Source organism: Myxocyprinus asiaticus, chromosome 40 (genome assembly GCF_019703515.2).
Source record: "Myxocyprinus asiaticus isolate MX2 ecotype Aquarium Trade chromosome 40, UBuf_Myxa_2, whole genome shotgun sequence".
In the NCBI taxonomy this organism is placed as follows: domain Eukaryota; kingdom Metazoa; phylum Chordata; class Actinopteri; order Cypriniformes; family Catostomidae; genus Myxocyprinus; species Myxocyprinus asiaticus.
This window is the reverse complement of record NC_059383.1, coordinates 19,189,389-19,209,407: the sequence shown is the minus strand read 5'-3', so window position 1 is coordinate 19,209,407 and position 20,019 is coordinate 19,189,389. Positions and strand designations below refer to the sequence as shown.

Genomic DNA, 20,019 nt, shown 5'->3' with positions numbered 1-20,019 from the left:
TTGTATCTTTTATATATTCTTCTCCTTACCCAAACACCTTATTTTTTAGTGGATGTCTTTATTTTGACTGCATTGTAGTCTTCCACCATAGCACCATGTTGGTGTGTTTGTGTTGATGATAAAAACATTCGGTCCTAATGTGTTGAAGCAAAAAATGAGTACGTTGTACTGCGCATTCATAAAGTATTCAGACCCTTTCATTTTTTTCACATTTTGTTATGTTGCAGTCTTATGCTAAAATCCTTTCAATTAGCAGTTCCTTTGACCTTATGGCTTGGTTTTTGCTCTGATATGCATTTTCAGCTGTGAGACCTTTTATATACAGGTGTGTGCCTTTCCAAATCATGTCCAATCAATTGACCTTGCCACAGGTGGACTCCAGTCAAAGTGTAGAAACATCTCAAAGATGATCCAGAGAAATGGAATGTACCTGAGCTACATTTCATGTGTCATAGCAAAGGGTCTGAATACTTATGTCAGTGTGATATTTATCAAAAAATCTGGTTTAAATTAAATTATGGAGTGTAGATTTGATGTGAAAAAAAATATATATTTAAAACATTTTAGCATAAGGCTGCAACATAACAAAATGTGAAAAAGTTGAAGGGGTCTGAATACTTTATGAATGCACTGTACAAGTGACAGCTTGGATCACCAGAGCTTCTCTATACACCGATCAGCCACAACAATAAAACCACCTGCCTAATATTGTGTAGGTCCCCCTTGTGCCGCTAAAACTGCGCCAACCCACCACAATCATACAGAGTGGTTACCTGAGTTACCGTAGACCTTGGCCAGTCTGGTTTAAATTGACAATTCTCTGTTGACCTCTCTCATCAACGAGGCATTTCCATCCACAGAACTGCCGCTCACTGGATGTTTTTTGTTTTTGGCACCATTCTGAGTAAATTCTAGACTCCGTTGTATGTGAAAATCCCAGGAGATCAGCAGTTACAGAAATACTCAAACCAGCCTATCTGGCACCTACAATCATCCATGCGATTATCTAATCAGCCAATTGTGTGGCAGCAGTGCATAAAATCATGCAGATATGGGTCAGGAGATTCAGTTAATGTTCACATTAACCATCATAATGGGGAAAAAATGTTGATCTCTGTGATTTGGACTGTGGCATGATTGTTGGTACCAGACAGGCTGGTTTGAGTATTTCTGTAACTGCTGATCTCTGACATCTAGGATTTTCACGCACGACAGTCTCTAGAATTTACTCCGAATGGTGCCAAAAACAAAAAACATCCAGTGAGTGGCAGTTCTGTTGATGGAAATGCCTTTTTGATGAGAGAGATCAACAGAGAATAGCTAGACTGGTTCGAACTGACTGCTTTGTTCAATTGTCGTGAGAAGAATAGCATCTCTGAATGCTATTCTGAGATGTGGGTTGGTGCTGTTTTGGTGGCACGAGGGGGACCTACACAATATTAGGCATGTGGTTTTAATGTTGTGGCTGATCGGTTTGTTAGATCAATTTCTGTTTGTGTTTAATTGTCTTCCTCTTGTTTACCTTTATTTTCCTTTTTGTACCTCCTCTCATCGTTTTCACCAAAGACCCATGTTGAGCACAGCAGACAAGATGGAGAAAGGGCTGCCAGGAGACGAAAACAAGGACTCACTGTCTTCCTCTTCTCCAGCATCCAGCACCCCTTCATCCACCCAGGCCTCCAAGGACACCAAACCACGCTCCCTACGCTTCACCTGGAGCATGAAGACCACCTCCTCCATGGAGCCCAATGAAATGATGAAGGAGATCCGTAAAGTTCTGGACTCCAACAGCTGCGAGTACGAGTTGCGTGAGCGCTTCATGCTCCTATGTGTTGCGGGCAACCCCACGCACGATGACTTTGTCCAATGGGAGATGGAGGTGTGCAAGCTACCCCGCCTCTCGCTCAATGGGGTGCGCTTCAAAAGGATCTCTGGCACCTCCATCGCCTTCAAGAACATCGCTTCTAAAATTGCCAATGAACTAAAACTGTGAGGATGAGGATTTCAGTGGAAAAGATGAGATCTTAAGGAATGGTTGCAGCCTGTAAATTAGGAATGAGGAGGCACTGTGGAAATAAATCATTAGAGTTATAAGCTCTATGGCAGCAAATAAGAGTCTAGAGGCTGTAAAGGGGGAGAAGGTGGAAGACAGGTTTGTGGGGACATTTGTGCATATTGACATTTTCAGGGGGTTTATTTTTGGGGGTCTTCTGTCTTGGTTTTGGTTTTCTGTTCCTTTATCACCCCCTCCTCCCTACTTTGAGTTACCCTTTATTTGTGGCAATCTTGTTCAAGTTTTGTGGTTTTTCTTGGACCTCACAATTGTCCTCAGTTCAGAAAGAGTAAAGAGACAGTGACAAGAGGTTGGTGTTAACTGGAACGGTTTTCCAGAGATTTCTATTGAAACAGAAACCAGCTACTGTCATTGAATGCTGTAACTTTCCCCCCATACCTTGATCCTTATCCCTTGTTCAACCCTAAACACAAACAATGGTAAACCACCGTATTACTTGATTTTGCTTCCAATTCCAGGTTACCTGTGATGAGCAGAGAGAGAGAGAGAGATTGGCGATCTGACACAATGTACAACACAAAATAATGATGGGCATCGAAAATTCCAAGTGTTCAGGCACATTCAGTAGAGCTGTAATTGAGCGTATCATGCTTTTATTGGTTCTGATTCAGAAAAGCTTATCTTTTACCTCTGGCCCTTTTCTACATCACAATACAGTGTCTTATTTAAGCAGAAATGGAAGTATTGACTTGAACCATCAGTGCTCTGGAGGTGAATCACCTCATAGCACTATACCCAGACAATTCGTTTTTTGTTGTTGTTTTTGTTTTTTTCCCCTCTACTGCAGGGGTTATATAGCTGAAACTAATTAAGGGCCAATTAAGTAATTATTGGTGGATTGTAGTGTAATTAAGAATTGCTGGTTGGATCTAATCTGCTGCACTGGAATGAGTCTGTTTCGTTGCCTTTCTCTGGAGAAGATAATTATTAATATTATTATATGAATAAACCAGAAATGGGTTGATTTGTGTTCAAGTTCATGAAAAATGTATTTTTTATATATATATATATATATATATCATTGCTGTTTTCTTTGTTTCACTTTTCAGCAACATATGAAATTGCTTTTTGTTGTTTAATTGATTTAAAGAGCATGCAATACAAATAAAACTATATACTTTCTTAAACATTTTCACCTCAGCACACAGAAGTAGGCAAATCTGTATCATGCTTATTTAGCTGGCAACAAGAGATCACCAAGAGAATTTACCATCATTTTAACAGATATTTTTTTGTTTACTTGATCAGGTTAAATTTTTTATGCACTTTTTAAAAAAAATGATCATCAGTAACATTAACTCATGAGCTGAATAAATGTTATGCAATGTTTTATCATGAAGGTGTACATATTTTAGGTAACATTTTAACTGAAAAATGTGAAGCTCCAAAAGTACATAAACACAGCATAAAAGTAATCCATAAGTCTTCAGTGATTAAATCCTTGTCTTCAGAAGTGATATGATGGGTGCGGTTGAGAAACGGATAAATATTTTAGCCCCCCCCCCCCCATTTTTTTTTTTTCACTATCAATCTCCACTCCACTTTCACATTTTTGCATTCTATGTGCATATCGCCAACTGAGTAGGGAGAATTTATAGTAGAAAATGATTCAATATTCATCTTTCTCACCCATACCTATCATATTTCTTATATTTAACCACTGGAGTTATATGGATTGTTTTATGCTGCATTAATTTGCTTTTTGAAGCTTCAAATATTTTGGTACCCATTCACTTGCATTGTGAGGAGGACCTACAGAACCCACATCGAAATGAACCGACACCGGATTCAACGATTCATTATGTAATTCTGGAGTCAACCAATTGAGGGCGCTAACTCGCAGACGACTGAAACTGCAGTAAACCTCCCCCACCCTTAAACGAAGCGACTGGGCGTCGTCATCATCGTCCATTATCAGCGAGCTGATCCGCGTCTTCGTTACAAATTTGATCTGAAGGTGAGTTATAAAGATTAAACGCCTCATAGACATATATTTCAGAAACGTTTTCTTCGTTATGTGCCTGTCGAGTATGTTAATAGTGCGACACGACTGTTTGAGTAATAGCTGTACACTGTTTGAATGGCCGTATCGGCTAATGCGCGAGTTCAATCGAATGCTAGTCATGTAAACAGAACATATCATAATTTAAGAACACATACTTATATTACACTATTATTTTCTTAGCATCTGCGCAATTGAATTACTGATTCGTTTTGGATTGTAATATCCTTTCTCTCTGAAATGCTTCAGCCACTTCCTTGGTCCTAGCGTTAGGGCGCAAGCCTTGTTTAGCTGCGTTGGTCAGTTTGACTCCAAAATAGTTAAACTCACACATTTTTATCCGCCATTAATCTCTCCTCGTCAACGCAGTGATAAATCATTATTAACTTTGAAGCGTATGTGAAATCGTCGAAAATTAGGCTGTGCGTCATAGCCTTTTGAAAGTGAAACTACGACGTTCATTGATTTATATTTATATTACAACCTATTGAAGAGAGATTTTATATCCCTCACAGCCTCGTTTTCATTCCCGTCAAAAATATGGCGCTAATCTGAAAAGGGTCAATTACGTAGCAACAGGACAGTTGTAGTTTCTCCAGCCTGCTTTTTGATTTTGTAATTCAAGGTTTAAAGTTGATTTGCATAAATGTTCCTGTTTTGAATTTGAATTTGTTTTTCCTCTTAGAAACTCCCATCTTCGAGACCTTCCACGTGCAAATTAACCAAAGACCAATTTAACAAACAATACTGCTGTTCTTCCCATCCAATATGGTGAAGATATTTGTTGGCAACGTAGCCTCAGCAACCACTGAAGATGAGCTTCGTGCTTTGTTTGAGAAGTATGGTGCTGTGTCCGACTGTGACATTCTGAAAAACTATGGCTTTGTGCACATGGATGAGGAAGAGGCAGCGCAGAAGGCTGTCTCCGCTTTGCACAAGCATGAGCTCCACGGCTCCCACATCACTGTAGAATATGCCACCACCAAGGTACGCAATGCCACCAAGATCTACGTGGGCAATGTTCCTGAAGGTGTCACTGCAGCCAAAATCAAGGAGCTCTTCCAGCCATACGGCAAGGTGGTGGAATGCGATATTGTGAAGAATTATGCATTTGTTCATATGCAGAGAGAAAGTGATGCTCTGGATGCCATTTCAGAGCTTAATCATTCTAAAGTGGAGGGCCAAAAGATCTTTGTTTCCCTCTCTCGCAGTAACCCGTCCAGAAATGGCCGGGGGGAGGACTATTTTCCCCCTCCCCCACATCACTATCCACCTCACCCACACCACCATCCTCACTTTCTCCCCCCACGCCCGCCGCCCCGTGACTACTATCCACCTCGTGGCCGACTTCCACCCCCTCCTCTCCCACCACCGCCACCCCGTGCCCTCTACGAGCGCGACGTGTATGAGAGGGGCCTTCGCCATGACCCGTACGCTGCTGCCTCCCCTCGTTTTTACGATCGGGATCCATATGAACGACGCCCTCCGCCTCCCCAAAGACCGATCACTCCTCCCCTCGCTGCTCGCTACTACCGTGAACGCAGCCCTCTTGGTCGCCGCTCTCTTCTGCCACCGCCTCCCCCTCCACCCTCTTCTGCCAGCTATGGCCGCGGTTTTGCCCGCAGTGGCGCTGGCTCTGGGCCCCCTTCCCATTCCGCCACTGCTTCCTCCCACTATCAACGCTACTCTGTTGGCTCAGGCTTTGATAAGGATGATTATTTGGAGGACAAGTACAGCAATGGCTTCAGCCGTAGCTACTAAGAGTGCATTGTCTTGGAAATCTGTCAGTCCCTTTTGTATTATTTTAGGAGACAAGTAATCTAAGAGGGACGTACCTTCAGGGAGTTAGTGATTAATTTTGTAGTAATCTGTGATGGTTGTAGCTATTTTAGACAACAGGTTAAACAGCTAATACTGTACTCATTTAATTAATAGATTTACCTCTTCTCAATGAAGGAATGGCAAATAGGAAGTTATATATTCCTCTGTTTTATATTATGTCGTACTATATTTAACCACAATATCATTTTGAATATTTTCTTAAGACACTTGTTTTTTCTTTTAATCACTTAACATTTTTAGTTTACTCTTGCATGCACGTCAGTTGAGGTTCTACAACACAAAAGATCGCCTGTATGTTTGAGTTAAGAAAAACAGTATGCTTAGGTTATCGTAATTTTATTTTTCATTAGATGATTTTTCAACAGAAGTACAAAGTTGAAGTGTCTATCCAACATTGAAATTAAGTTGTTTAATGTTTACCAGCGTACCCCCCCCCCCTCACCGTCTTTTGCATGAGTTACAGAGGCAACACTGAATATCTTACCTTGAGATTAGAGAGTAACCAAATTGTATTGATGCTGTCCTATCCTACATCGAAACAGTTGTCTTTTGTTTTGTTTTTCTTTTTTGAATCCAAATTTATTCTTGATCGAATCTGTTCCCTGGACAAATGAATTTGCTATGTTATTGGTAGAATATTCGATGAGCGAGAAAGGAAAAATAAAACAGTGGGAAGGAACAGAGGAAATGGGTCAAGAGGTGGTTGTGGGCGGAGCCATATGCTAACTGACTGATCAACCAATCACATCCTAATGGCAAACAGAGCACATCACATCCACCAGCTGCTCAACTTTCGGACTCGCCATCACATCGTAGGAAAAAGCACCACCGGTCAAAGGAAGCTCGGAAAAAAACAAATGATCAACCACTCGCTGACCGTCTAATAAATAAATAACACTTGATTCATTAAAGCAACTTCTACACTGTATTTCGAAATTACATTGTATTTGAAACTAGCTCATTTGCCGGTTCCGCAGACTCTGACAAAGTAGTTTTTAATGATTATAAAGATTATTTTGGCATCACATTACAATGGACGTTCTTGTGATTGAAAATATTACTGAATACTCAACATTGTTTTCTGTCCTACTTGTACTACTGCTGTTTGCCTACGATTTCATTGTTAACGTACAAATCTGTTTAAAATGTAAGTCTTTAAGCCTGTTTCTCGACTGTTGATCCGAAACCGCTATCTTTATTATATTGTTCAAACGAGCAGCTTTGCGGTTGTTTGCAAATTGTTCGAAATATATGCTTGCTTTGATTAAACCTATTTAAACAGGTTCATGTTCTGCCAGTCGTTGTGACCATCTATCCGCCTGAATAAAATGTCGACTGACTCAGACACCGTTTTTTATGTCACCAGTTTTTGAGTCTCCTTAATTTCTACCTCATGTCTCTCGCTCACGTTATCATTCGTATAATACAAATGTTCTGTGACTTGATCACTCATGTGTAAAGTGCCAAATAGATCCGTGTAAAACTTCACTCTCCAGTCTCCACTTGATCCCATCATATAAAAGGCCAAAAGGCAGTAATTTAAACCTAAGTCAGTTCCAAATACTGTGTCTTCCAGTTCTTTCTCAATGAATGATTGTTTGAGTCCCTGTTTCAAATGACTGTAGCAGTGGACCACACAGGTTGTGAGGTTTATCAGGATTGGTGAGTTAAAAGTGAAGGTAAGTAATATTTGAAAGTGGACTGTTTGGACTTCTGTTTTTCTTGTTGCATGTTATTTTATGTATTCATATTCTGGCATGAACTGTCTTAAATGTGTTTTTGGTCAGGAAGGGAAGATTAGTCAGAAGGAACTGCAGACATTTAAAGTATTACATCGTATTGCAGTATTACAGGCCTCATTTGAACGCAAGTATAAAAAAGCTCAAAGTCAGCAGTGTAAAAACAGTTGAATGAGAGGTTATTAGGAGATGCCCGATAGTATGGAAATGATCAACCTTTATTATAACTTTGTTAATGGTCCATTATAGATTTTCAGTCAGCTAATACCTTTAGAAAGTGAAAATAAACAATATACTTCACTGGTTGTCACAAGGTTAGCAAACTCCAAAACAAGCTATTTATAATTATAATAAACAAAATGTACGGGGCAGTGAATGGTTTTGAAAGACTCCAGGAATCATCAGAGTTTTTTTTTGGACCGTAAAAAGTTTGTCTAAACTGCTGTACAAGCCACAGAAAACATTTAGAGAATTTCTTTAGAGATATGGGTCATTCTCAGTCAGGAAACAGTGCAACTTGTATGCTGAGCATGCCCATAAAATGTACTATTCATAATAAACAGGATACAAACATTATTTGATTTGTTTTAATCAGTGTGTAATGAAAGTGTTTACATACAAAATATCAGCGAACACATGTTGGGGTGCATACTTTATTAAAAAAAAAAAATCATATTAGGGTGAATACAGGTAAACGGGACATATTAAAAGTATTTGCTAAGACTTTTTTTTTTTTTTTTTTCCAACTTAAACCCTGAAACATTCTAATCCAAAACATTTTGAATTAAACATGCTGGCACAGAACATTTTATGAAAAAATATTTTTTTTTATTTTTTTTTTTTTTATAACATGGTTATCTTTAAATTCTACATATATAAATGCCAAACTTACTGTGATGGGGTTGAAATAATGTAGCGTTTTAAGGTTTGGCTTAGGTGAAGTAACAATAAATAGGTAGTAAATTGGTTTAAGAATCAGCCATTAAAAAAAAGACAAGACATTTGTTGACCATTAATTTGAATATTGGTAGTCCCCTAATGTCTGTGGTAATTACAGTCCTGGTTCTTTTGGCCTGAGGTGTGGAAATATGATTTCTTCAAGGTTCAGTAGTAATCTTTTCAAGTGAATTGATCAAAAAAAAGTCTTGAATATTTCAAGCACAAATGGCACCATTTCCTGAGTGACCCATTTTAGATTATTCATTATAGATACTTTGATTTAAAGGTGATTTAGAATTTCATGCAGACAACAGGGAATTAGGCTTAAGCATTTGGGTTGAGTGAGATCTGAGATTGTTTTATGGTTATAATGAATCTGGTCTAAATGAGTAAGAAATTAGTAATTGAGTTTATGCATTTGCAATTATAACATCAATAGATAACTTTAATTAAAGATTCACAATAAAATGTCTGATCTAGATCTTTGAAATCACGTGTTATTTTCTAACTATTTGTGGAAATGCTATCAGTCTTTGCAGTAAAGACCAAATAATATTCATTTTGGGATCAGTGAGCACTAATGCTTTATGTATTTCATGTTTAAGTCAATAAACGCAATATAAATTATTAATTTTCAAGTGTCTATTCTTTAAGGATTTGTGTGCCTTATTGAACTGCATACTGCAAGTGTATATCAAGTATGTCGCTCATCGCCTGTTCTTCCCCAACACACCACAGAGAAGTACATTGACCTTTCAAATCACCTTGGCGTCAAAAAATGCGCCCTCTGCTGCACGAAAGTAACAATGCAATTGCATAAGACCCCATTTCAGGAAGGAGTGACAGCGGATGTAGGAAGTTCTGTATAAATTAACTAACAGAAGCCGTGGCGCGCTGTAATTATTTGCATGCTGCGCACCGTCTCACTCAGTCAGCTTCTTTATTTGCGTCAGTTGTGTGAGTATTCTACAAGAATTTATTTGTCTAAAAATTGCCGCTAAAACGGCAAACCGCGTGTTTGGCCAACATCCTTGGCAAGTTCTCATTTACAACAACGTCTTGACTGAATAACCAGACAGCTAAAACTTTTCTTTAAAAGATAATTATTTCCCTATTTTCACAGGTTTTTTTGTTTTCAGGGCTGAAGTGTTATATATTTAAAAAACGATGCCTTGCCTGCTACCGTCAGTAACGCTGATGTCAGGAGCACAGATGCCACTCTTGGGTCTGGGCACATACAAGCTACAGGGCACTGACCAGCTGAAACAGTCTGTCAGTACAGCCCTTCAAGCAGGATACCGTGCATTTGACACAGGTGCAGTCTATGGAAATGAGGCTCATCTAGGGCAAGTCCTTAGAGAGCTGTTGCCCAAGTACGGACTTAGCCGTAAAGATGTGTTTATCATCAGCAAGCTTGCCCCTTCAGACCATGGGCCCAGGGCAAAAGAGGGTTGCCTGAGCAGTCTCGAGCAACTAGGCTGTGAATATATTGACCTCTATCTGGTGCACTGGCCGGGGGTAGAGGGTCTTGACCAAGGGGATTCTCGTCATTCAGAGTATCGGGCACAGAGCTGGACAGCCCTAGAGGAATTCTATGCCAGCAGGAAATTCAAGGACATAGGAGTCTCCAACTACACTGCAGAGCACATTAGGGAGCTGCTCATGACATGCCATGTGCCCCCAGCAGTCCTTCAAATGGAGTGTCAACCAAAGCTGATTCAGAGAGAACTGAGGGATGTTTGTATGGAGACAGGCATTCACTTCCAGGCCTACTCCTCTCTGGGTAAAGGAGCTCTCTTGAGGGAGCCAGAGGTAATGGCTATAGCAAGGAGCTGTGGTCGGACCCCTGCCCAGGTTCTGCTAAGGTGGGCTGTGCAGCAAGGCATCTCAGTTCTGCCTCGTTCCTCGCAGCCTTGCAGAATAAATGAGAATAGCCAGGTGTTTGACTTCGACCTAAGTGAAAGCAATATCAAGAGGTTAGATGCCCTGAATTGTGGAACAAGGTTTTGTAAAAGAGACTCTAGTAATATAGCATAAGATGAAACGACATGCTATAGGGCCAAATCTATGATGTAAGTTAAATGAAAAAATGCAACATTTGAATAAAGATTATCACATTATTAGAAGCTTGTAAATAGTCTCATTATTTAGCCAGAAAATCTTTTATTGGACCACAAATCATAGAATAAAAAGTTGATCATTTTAAAAAGTAATCAGTTCGTCAATTATGCAATCTATGTTAAGAAGTATGAATATGTACAAGGTGCTTAAAAAAGGAACGAAAACACGTCAAGTATCAGGCTGATAGTATGAAAACAACACTTGTCCATATGCACTTATTTGCTTTCCCACAGATTTGGCAAAAAAATTGTTGTTTTACATACAATGCCATTCAGTGAGGCTGTACATGACCTACAGTTGGAATTTAAAGGAACAGAAATGCAACAGAGACTATAAACAACTATACAATCAAGAAATATGTACACGAAAGGCAGTGATGAATTACAAAGCTATGAAAGTACCAAATAAATATCAAGTTGTTTGTGGTGGCATCCAAGTATAACCAGTATGAAAGAGATGTCAGACGGATTTCATTCACTCTTGTTATTCACCACAATAGTTTGGCATTAGAAAACAAACAAACCTGAGATGTACTCTAGCATATATTAATAAATGAACTGAAATAACTATACCCGTATTATTGTTACCATAACAAACCTGTACTTCATCACAACTATCCGATGTCACAATCCTTGAATTATTTGTACATTTTGCAAGCAACCGCTCCTGCCTTTAGTCAGACAAAAATGCTTGACTAATTCACATCTATATATCACATCTATATACTATCAATCTGTAAAATACATCATAGAACACATCTCTTTGCCAAATATTAATTTTAAATAATACATATTAATAAATAGTTTTTAAATAGAGTTTTCATTTATAATCAGTACTGAAAGATTGTCCAATGAATTGTATAATTCATAGATTGTCCATTTTGAGATTGTCAAATTGAACACTGACCATTTTATTAATTAAAAATATGTTATTGCAGTGGTAAAATATGATACAGCACTTTTCTGTGATCTCAGATTGACAATATTTCTAGCTTTGTAGAGAAACTTTGTCTAGAGGGGGAAAAAAATGGGTAGAATGTAGTTCTGTGCTTTTTTGCTTGAGCACACTGATTACAAAAAGGCCATGATGGTGATCAGACCAGCCTTCATCTGCTTTACTTTGAAAGCAGCTCTCTCTTTTAACTGTCATTCTGGTGTGTAAAGTTGTTAATGCATGGAAGAAGACTTTGTCATTCTCTGCCCTCCTCTTCATTGGGACTCCAAAGGAATGAGAACCATCCTCGGTAGGTCTGTTTGTAAGCTCCTCTCCCACTGCTGTTCACTCTCTTCACCTCCTTGAAGCAATAAAACAACATCTCATGTAAATAAAGCCATGCCACCATAAATGCAGGATGTATATATTTAAAGGTCACATGCCACTAGCCGATACCCTCACACATGACAACTACATAGAAAGTCATTCTGTTCACAGCTAGCTGTCTTTAAAGTGTACTGAATGCTCGCTCACCCCTTTGTCGAGCCATGTGTCAAATTCATCACTCATTCTCCTCAGTTGTCGTCCGTACTTCTTTGCTTTCCACAGTGCAGCAGGAGCAGATTGGGAACGACCTCTGAATGGGACTCCATCTCCAGCTCCTCCATTCTCCTCTGCTGATGCTCCGTCCTGGGGCTCTGCGTCCTGCCAGCGGCTGACCGTATACACCTGAGACTCAGAATAGAGCCGCACACGCCCTGTAAAAGTGCAAGGTATACTTAAGGACATAGTAAGACAAATGTCCTTTTTTAACAATTAAATGTAGGTCAATCTATATAACTAATTTCTCGACACTATGACTATTTACAGTGTTAAAAGAGAAAAAGAGGGAATGTGACTGAAGTTCTAACCTTGAGGAGAACTGCTTGCCAAGGTTTGCTCCTGATGTTGTGCAGGATTTTTGGTTGCCTCTTCCAGATTTGATTCATTTTTGTCATTCAAGGTGCAGAAATCTTCTTGTTGGCAATGTAATGTGTTATCCATTGTGAGAGCTGGTAAAAAATTCAGTTTAAAGCTATTAATATTAACCATGTTGATTAAATGAATGGTCTACTACTTTTTTGCATTATATAGACTATTATTATATAGAGAATTTTATTATATAGATATATATAATAAAATTCTCTATATAATAATAGTCTATATAATGCAAAAAAGTAGTAGATTTCTAAATGATTAACAGAGGTTTTAATGATAAGATTTGTATTTTTATTTATTTTACTTAACGACCATCCACTAGTATTCACATATACATACCTGTGGATCTGGACGAATTCCTGGACAATAGATTTAAATGTGCTCCTCTCTCCTGAACTCAGCTGATAATAGTACTAGATGTTCCTTCCGTCTTTTCTCCTGTACAATTAAGAGTAGCTTCTCCAGTTCTCAACAAATATTGATTGCCTCATGGCATGTGACACACCCAAATAACAACAATAGCTGTAAGTGCTAGTTCATGTAAGTTTCATATTTCTATGGTTGGGTCACACTGATCCGAAAACGTAGTCACCCAAAAATAATGACAAATATATACCGTTTTCCGTGACATTTAGTCGGAGTGATTGTCCTTTCGCCGCAAGCACTAATGTGCCTAATTTCAGTCCGGTCGTTGTTATCACCACAGTGTGTATGATCTCATTTCGGCTCGCATATTGTTGTTGTCCATGGCCGTTTACAGCAGTGGTTCACTTCTCAGCCAATCAGGCGGCATTCGGCTTCTTAGAATATCCAATCACAGCCCACTGCTAGGGTGTTTTGAGCGCTCTCTGATGTCACGTCACTGTTGCGGTACGGTTTCGCTAGCCGTTACTGTTGCGTGACTTGTTTACTTCATCTGGGCCACAGTCTCGCGAACGCATTGGAAGAAACAGCACGCACTTTCAGTGGACGACGACGGAGAATTCGTCTATTTCAGAGAATTTACGAAGGAAACATTCTGTTGAACTTATTTTGTATAGAGTGGAATTCATAGTAGTGTAATTTAGGTGGTGCACAATAACACAGGGAGTGTCTGTTTTGATTAAATTATGATTATAAAATGATTACGATGCGTTTTTGTCGTATCTATTGATCTTGTACTTGAATTTTTTTTTTTTTTTTTTTTTTTTTTTCCAGCGCGTACTGTAATGCTTATATAATATTGGGGCCAATATTCTATTCAAGAATTGTCGTCACACAATGCGCAATTTCTCAGTTTGAACAGTAGATGGCAAGAAATCTCTACTAGTATTAGTCAAAGGAGTGGATAATTCTTTGATTATGACTCATATCTGCAGCACATAAAATATATAGGTTAATAGGACCTTCATATAATGTTCAGTTTGTTCCATGTATTTAAGCCTTTATGTCGAATAGTTTTGATATTCAGTATAAGATCAAATAAACAATTTCCAGATCTAGGTTATAACACTGTTGAATTAAACATTTTTTTACAATCTAGCTTTCAATTAATTTATCATCATGTAATGCTGTTAATAGGATTTAAGTATATTTTATTATTTAAAGAATTAAATTATAGTCATATTCAATTATCTTAGTTTAATAATTAGTAGAGCTTAGTATGCTGGCACATAGGCTACACTGTTAAAAAGAAGAGAGATGGTTATACTTGATATAACTTTGATGTTATTTTTCTTCTACTGTTTAGACTTATAACATTCTCTCATCATTTACTCACCCTCATGCCATCCCAGATGTGTATGACTTTCTTTCTTCTGCTGAACACAAACAAAGGTTTTTAGAAGAATATTTCAGCTCTGGCATGATAAGCTTCTGATGTAGGTGAGATACAGATGAATATTTAAGTCCTTTTTTACTATCAATCTCCACTTTTACTTTCTTCATTCATTTTTGGTGATTTGCATTCTTCTTGCATATCACAACTTACTGGGCAAGGAGGAGAATTTATAGTAAAAAGGGACTTAAATATTGATCTGTTTCTCACTCACACCTATAATAATACTTCTGAAGATATGGATTTAACCACTAGAGTCTTATGGATTACTTTTATGCTGCCTATATATGCTTTTGGAGCTTCAAAATTTTGGCACCCATTCACTTGCATTGTGAGAGCTGAAATATTCTTCAAAAAATATTTGTGTTCAGCAGAAGAAAGAAAGACTAGGATGACATGACAATTGGGTGAACTATTCCTTGAAAAAACAACCTGTGTGGATCAGGCTTCTTTTAGTGGTTGTTGCAAAGTAGTGGAATGCAATCAAATTTGCACTTGCATTGAATTTTGGGATGCAACACAGTATTTAATTGATCAATATAAATAAAGATAATGAATGTCAGAACTCATATAATACTGTAGCTCTAGACTGGTTGCCCACCGAAGCTTAGCAGGGTTGAACCTGGTCAGTACATGGATGGGAGGCCTCCTGTGGAAAAACTAATGTTGCTGCTGGAAGAGGTGTTAAAGAGACTAGCAGGGGGTGCTCACCCTGCTGTCTGTGTGGGTCCTAAATAATGCCCCAGTATAGTGATGGGGACACTATACTATAAAAAGGCACCATCCTTCTTATGAGATGTTAAACTGAGTTCCTGACTCAGGGCACTTCTTGTAAATATTAGGGGGGTAACCCCACTGTCCTGGGCAAATTCCCCTATTAGCCCTTATCAATCATGTCCTACTAATACTCCCCATGCATGAATTGGCTCTACCTCTCCTCTCCACCAATATCTGGTGTGTGGTGAGCATACTGGCGCACTATGGCTGCTGTCACATCATTCAGGTGGATGCTGCCCACTGGTGGTGGTTGAGGAGAGTCCCCTGTTTTCTTTGTAATGCGCTTTGAGTGTACTGTCAGATAAACACTATATAAGTGTAAAATTCATTCATTCAGTGTCTTAGAATTGGGTGCAAGGTTTAGGTAGCAAATATGATTCCTTACTGGTATTTTTTTTTTGTTTGTTTTTTGTGGTTTATAAGAGATTGTAGTGAATGTAGGTTTGGGGTTGTATCATCATTACAACAACAAAGTCCTCTATCTAGAACTACTGTTTATGGCACATTTAGAGAATTTGTTGTTGTTGTAAATTACCACCATCAATATCTGGGACTTTGCCTTCAAATAACCTGTCAAATAGTTTTATATGATTCCTAATGTACCAATGGAGTTGTGCAGAAATATTGTAGAGCTTTTCAATAGACCTTATTCACAGAGGCACTGTGCACCTTTGATTTTTAATGGGAATGACAATGAGGCTGTGAGGGATGGGCTTACCATATCTTCAATGGCACGAACGGTATAAAGCTGTAAAACGCTCCTCGATCACATCTAATTTTCACAACTCATGTTTTTTGTCCATTGAATGTTCTTGAAAAGATATTTTTTCAATGTTTTGTCTGTGGAACGATCCAAAAATGATTTGAACTGCAGTACAGCCCATTGAAAATACTGCACGTCCATCCCTCACAGCCTCTTTGTCATTCCCATCAAAAATCAAAGATGGTGCTACTGTGAAAAATGTCTATAGGTGATAGAGACCTGGTGAAATGAAACAGTAAATGTACTGGATAATGTACTGCTCTTCCTTTCTATTTATATGTACTGCGTTATGTCACTTTATGTACACTATGTGTAAAAAGAAATATTTAGCCTGTATATACACTGTTGAACAGAAATTATTGAGCAAAGTTAAAACATCAAAGCAACATGATGCATTACAATTTTTGAGTTCTCACAACAACTGTCTGATTAATTGCCCTCAGGAACATTGCATTTATAATTGTGTTGTGATAACATAATTTCTTGTTCAACTATCAATTCGCAATACAAGAGCTTTCATTTTGTCAATTTTTCAATCTTGCATATGGTTTTAACTTACGTTTGCATGGTTATCCGCGATCTTTACCTCTGAAGAAAGGTATGTCTTGCAAAATTGCCGTACAACTCTTAGACATAGACATGCAATAGACCTCAACTCTTCACACACAAACCTTAATAGCAGTGACAATCAACAAACCTCATTAAGTTAAAAGATGAGCTCTTTAATATCACCACACAACAACTGACTATCAGTGGCAACAAAAAACAATAACAGCATAAAGTCAGCAAACAAAAAATAAGCCTATAACAATAACCACATAATTTATTCATGTTGCAATGCAGGCTGGGCACTCGCAAATCAGCAACATTGTTCAGACATTGTTCATCAATATGAAACTGTTTGTTCAGACAACTCTGTTAGGCTAGCAGGGACAACATTTGTGGGAATATTGTTGGTCTAACATGTTTTTTAATGTTGATGCAAATGAATTCACATTTCGTACCCCCCAAGGGTAAGCTGGATAAAATGTAATTTCATTTTTTTTACAATGTAAAAGAGATTAAATAAAACTGCAGGTTACCCTTAGATCAGTAGTTGTTTATTGTGTCATTAATGAATATGTTGTCACAGATGGATCAGATGGTACAACGTCGAACAATATTGGTTCAGTACTTGCGATGTACACGTGTTTTTAAGTGTCTGCCAACATAGTTTTTATTTCTAATATGTCTGTTCAACATCAGAGCAAATTTGATAAATTATCATCCGGTCCTGGCTCGCTCTGCCTGGCAGGAAGACTCAGGTAAGCCACGCGCTGTTCTGGAAAATGTCCCCTCCCCTCTTTTGCGGTCCAAATGTCACTTTAGCACAGTGCAATTCGCCGAAAAGCAGATATGAGAAAGAAAGTGTGCATTTACAGGCAATTACCTTTCCCACATGACTCAGCCCGTTTCCCCCATCCTCATGTCTTATGTGTGTGGTTGATGCTGATGCGAGCGTATAGTTAGCATCTTCTCATTCACTCCCTCTGGCTCATCACGTCCATGTGTGGCGCTGACTGTTCTCCTAATACGTTTTCTTTTTTATTTTATTCCTTCAAAGAAACCGCGTCTAATATAGTGTTCGCTCCCTGTTTTTTTACCCCAAGTGTCTTTATTTTCGAAATGCTATTGGTAGGATTAGGCATTTTTAGATTTCTGTTTACAGTGTTTGGAATTGTGTGCACGGGCTGCAGTTGGTGTTGCCAAACATCTTGAAGATCTGTCTTTCGTCAACCACTTTCTTTTGAAATTCCTTTAGAATTAAACATCAAAGGTTTGCGCTCTAGTTTTGAAGTCGCTTCTACTACTGGAGCAAGATCATTTTGTGTGTGTGTGTGTGTGTGAAAATCTTGAACGTAAGACGTTCTGGTGTGTCGTCTGGAGCTATAAACATTTTCTCTCAGCGAGATACTTTCTTAAATCAATCTGACCTCGAGTCTACAACTTGACTGAATCGTGCATTTTTTATGTTAGTTCTTTTTATTATTATTGTTTGAACTGTCAAATCAAGAGAAGCACCGCTCTAAAGCTCGCGCGCATTACCGCTGCTCTATGGACAGAAGAGCCGCGCGCACCGAGCTGATTCACTGTGAATTCCGACACATACATCAAACTACAGAAGAGCAAGTCACGAACCATTGACCACCGGAATCCCGACACCGTCTTTGTAAGTACAACGAAACTCACCACATCACATCACAACACAACGAACGCACTATTATTTATTATTTCTAACCAGTCCGTATAGGTTTAATGCGACAAAGCGACTTGAAATCAACAAATGACTATATAGGCTGCAGCCTCCATGTTTTCAGGTTACTTGGTGTCAGAATGAAATATTTAGAAATACCAATGAAACGACAGTATAGCTGTTGTCTTATACAACTGTCTGCAGCCTCTGCCTCCCACGTTCAAATATGCAAAAATGTGTTCAAGACTAGTTACATTTTTGTTTCATTAAAGAAATAATCAGCTAATACACATTCCTTCCTTAAGAATATACATTATCTTTCCAGGAACTAAGTTGCTTGTCAAACATATCACAGCCTATAGCAGAGCTACCCAACAAGATGAGCATCTGTTAACCACAAGCATACATCTGTCTCTCCGAGCAGGTAAAGACTGACTTCACTCTTTTATTAGAAAGCTTTAGTTTGATGTTGTTTAATCATTTTCATTCAAAAGATCAATGACTACTTAGTCACTCTTGAAGCAAATACTCAGTGCACTTGATGTATGCTTTGAACTGGCCCTAAATAACAAGTAGTAAGAGCCAATAGTTTTCATACTGGCTGTGGCCACTTCGCAGGCACAGTTCTCATGGAAACGCTCTCATTCTCTCTGTATAGAGGCAGCCCACCTGTTTCAGATAAACATACTGTAGAAATATTTGATATGGCTATATTACCTCACCTTTCAGATGCTTTGGCTTTGAGGAGCCTCAGGTCTACATTAAAGTGATACATGCAAATGTATTTTTGGACTTGGTGCAGGTATTTTATTTGTCACTCGCAGTGTTTGTGTAATGTATAAGAAACCCCACAGATAAATGTGCTATTTTTATTTTTGCTAATCTTTCAACTTAACATGCACCAAAAACAAAAAAAACAACTGGCTTTTCTTCACTCCAAGTGGATATTAAGTTAGCAAATACTGTATCATGTACTTTGGCTATCAAGTGGCAAACTAGCACAAAATTAAAATGGTTAATTGTTCAGAAGTAAATTAAAATGTCCTTAGCATCAATTATTACACTTTATTAATACCATGAACTCTATTGATCCAACAATATGCAAAATTATTAGCATGACATAAACTGAAAGTTAGAAATAGGAATTTATCAAAAATGGACAATTTTGGTTTCTAAATGTTTCTTCAAGCTGTAGTCAGCACAAACCATGTTTGTCCTCATTGCAAGTGAACCTATTTAACATTGAATTAACATGAATTGTATTTTCTTTTTCGGAGTGACTATTTGCACCCCGGTGAAAATAGCATCTGCCACACAGTGCAGCTATTTGCACCTCAATAGTCTGGTGAAACCATAGAAATATACAACAGACTAGACAATAGATGTCGTTGCAGTGGCCTGCGGTGTAAAGACGGTGTGAATGTCTATAGTGTTGTCCTAGTGACCATAGTTCGAATTCACCTTTTGTCTCACTCTTTTTCCCATCTGACTTTCTGTTTCCACTTTTAATATTACTTTTAATACTACTTAAAATAATATATAAAAATGGATGTAAATGTTGAGGAGTGCAGAGAAGAGTTTGATCTGGAGGCAGGGTCTGTCGATCACACTTGTTCCCACGGCTTGGCATCATTTTTGTGTAGATTGCATCATACTATAGTAATATTGTATTAACCATGTTTTTTTTTTTGGCAGAAACCATAGTTTTAATGCAATTAACAATGGTGTTGCTACAGTAATATGGTGGTAATAAAACCATGGTTCATTTTGTGGTTACTGTAAACAAAATATCATGGTGAAAC

General features: G+C 38.3%; 5 protein-coding genes across 17 annotated transcripts in view; 4 read left to right on the top strand and 1 right to left on the bottom strand.

Moving 5' to 3' along the window:
* Positions 1-3,049, top strand: part of LOC127430498 (serine/threonine-protein kinase MARK2-like) — a 60,740-nt gene extending 57,691 nt beyond the window's left edge. For all 9 annotated transcript variants that reach the window (XM_051680312.1, XM_051680308.1, XM_051680306.1 and 6 more), the window contains one exon: positions 1,567-3,049. In XM_051680312.1, the coding sequence (XP_051536272.1) occupies positions 1,567-1,993 (427 nt within the window). In that variant the 3' untranslated portion in view covers positions 1,994-3,049. The remainder of the gene's footprint in view (positions 1-1,566) is intronic.
* An 840-nt stretch (positions 3,050-3,889) lies between these two features.
* On the top strand, positions 3,890-7,270 carry zgc:77262 (uncharacterized protein LOC402952 homolog). Its single transcript, XM_051680314.1, has 2 exons — positions 3,890-4,031; positions 4,762-7,270. Exon 2 carries the CDS (start codon positions 4,845-4,847, stop codon positions 5,835-5,837), a length of 993 nt encoding a protein of 330 aa, XP_051536274.1. The 5' UTR covers positions 3,890-4,031; positions 4,762-4,844; the 3' UTR covers positions 5,838-7,270.
* A 1,287-nt stretch (positions 7,271-8,557) lies between these two features.
* zgc:110782 (uncharacterized protein LOC541358 homolog) lies at positions 8,558-10,716 on the top strand. 4 transcript variants are annotated; one of them, XM_051680317.1, is made up of 2 exons: positions 8,558-9,553; positions 9,736-10,716. In XM_051680317.1, the coding sequence occupies exon 2, from the start codon at positions 9,764-9,766 to the stop codon at positions 10,631-10,633; it is 870 nt and encodes a 289-aa protein (XP_051536277.1). In that variant the 5' UTR covers positions 8,558-9,553; positions 9,736-9,763; the 3' UTR covers positions 10,634-10,716. The 4 variants fall into 4 exon arrangements, with proteins under 4 accessions (XP_051536277.1, XP_051536278.1, XP_051536276.1 ...); XM_051680318.1 differs by having other exon boundaries at positions 8,558-9,630; XM_051680316.1 differs by having other exon boundaries at positions 8,558-9,630; positions 9,720-10,716.
* A 33-nt stretch (positions 10,717-10,749) lies between these two features.
* Positions 10,750-13,734, bottom strand: bada (BCL2 associated agonist of cell death a). The gene is made up of 4 exons (XM_051680321.1): positions 12,968-13,734; positions 12,562-12,702; positions 12,185-12,408; positions 10,750-12,011 (listed from the first exon to the last, which is right to left on the bottom strand). The coding sequence occupies exons 2-4, from the start codon at positions 12,692-12,694 to the stop codon at positions 11,907-11,909; spliced, it is 462 nt and encodes a 153-aa protein (XP_051536281.1). The 5' UTR covers positions 12,695-12,702; positions 12,968-13,734; the 3' UTR covers positions 10,750-11,906.
* LOC127430497 (sodium/calcium exchanger 1-like) overlaps positions 12,344-20,019 on the top strand; it is a 108,636-nt gene continuing 100,960 nt past the window's right edge. The window contains exons 1-2 of one of the 2 annotated variants that reach the window (XM_051680302.1): positions 17,531-18,193; positions 18,543-18,641. The gene's annotated coding sequence lies outside the window, so the exon portion shown is untranslated. Of the gene's footprint in view, positions 12,424-17,530; positions 18,194-18,542; positions 18,642-20,019 lie in introns of those variants that run through there. The other variant, XM_051680303.1, reaches the window with a different exon arrangement.

Bases quoted from the DNA above. Each gene is read 5' to 3' on its own strand.
- zgc:110782 (XM_051680317.1), top strand. From the start codon at position 9,764: ATGCCTTGCCTGCTACCGTCAGTAACGCTGATGTCAGGAGCACAGATG.
- bada (XM_051680321.1), bottom strand. From the start codon at position 12,694: ATGGATAACACATTACATTGCCAACAAGAAGATTTCTGCACCTTGAAT. The intron at 12,409-12,561 runs GTTAGAACTTCA...GCACTTTTACAG, and splicing joins GGCAAGCAGTTCTCCTCAAG to GGCGTGTGCGGCTCTATTCT. The intron at 12,012-12,184 runs GTGAGCGAGCAT...TATTGCTTCAAG, and splicing joins ACACATGGCTCGACAAAGGG to GAGGTGAAGAGAGTGAACAG.
- zgc:77262 (XM_051680314.1), top strand. From the start codon at position 4,845: ATGGTGAAGATATTTGTTGGCAACGTAGCCTCAGCAACCACTGAAGAT.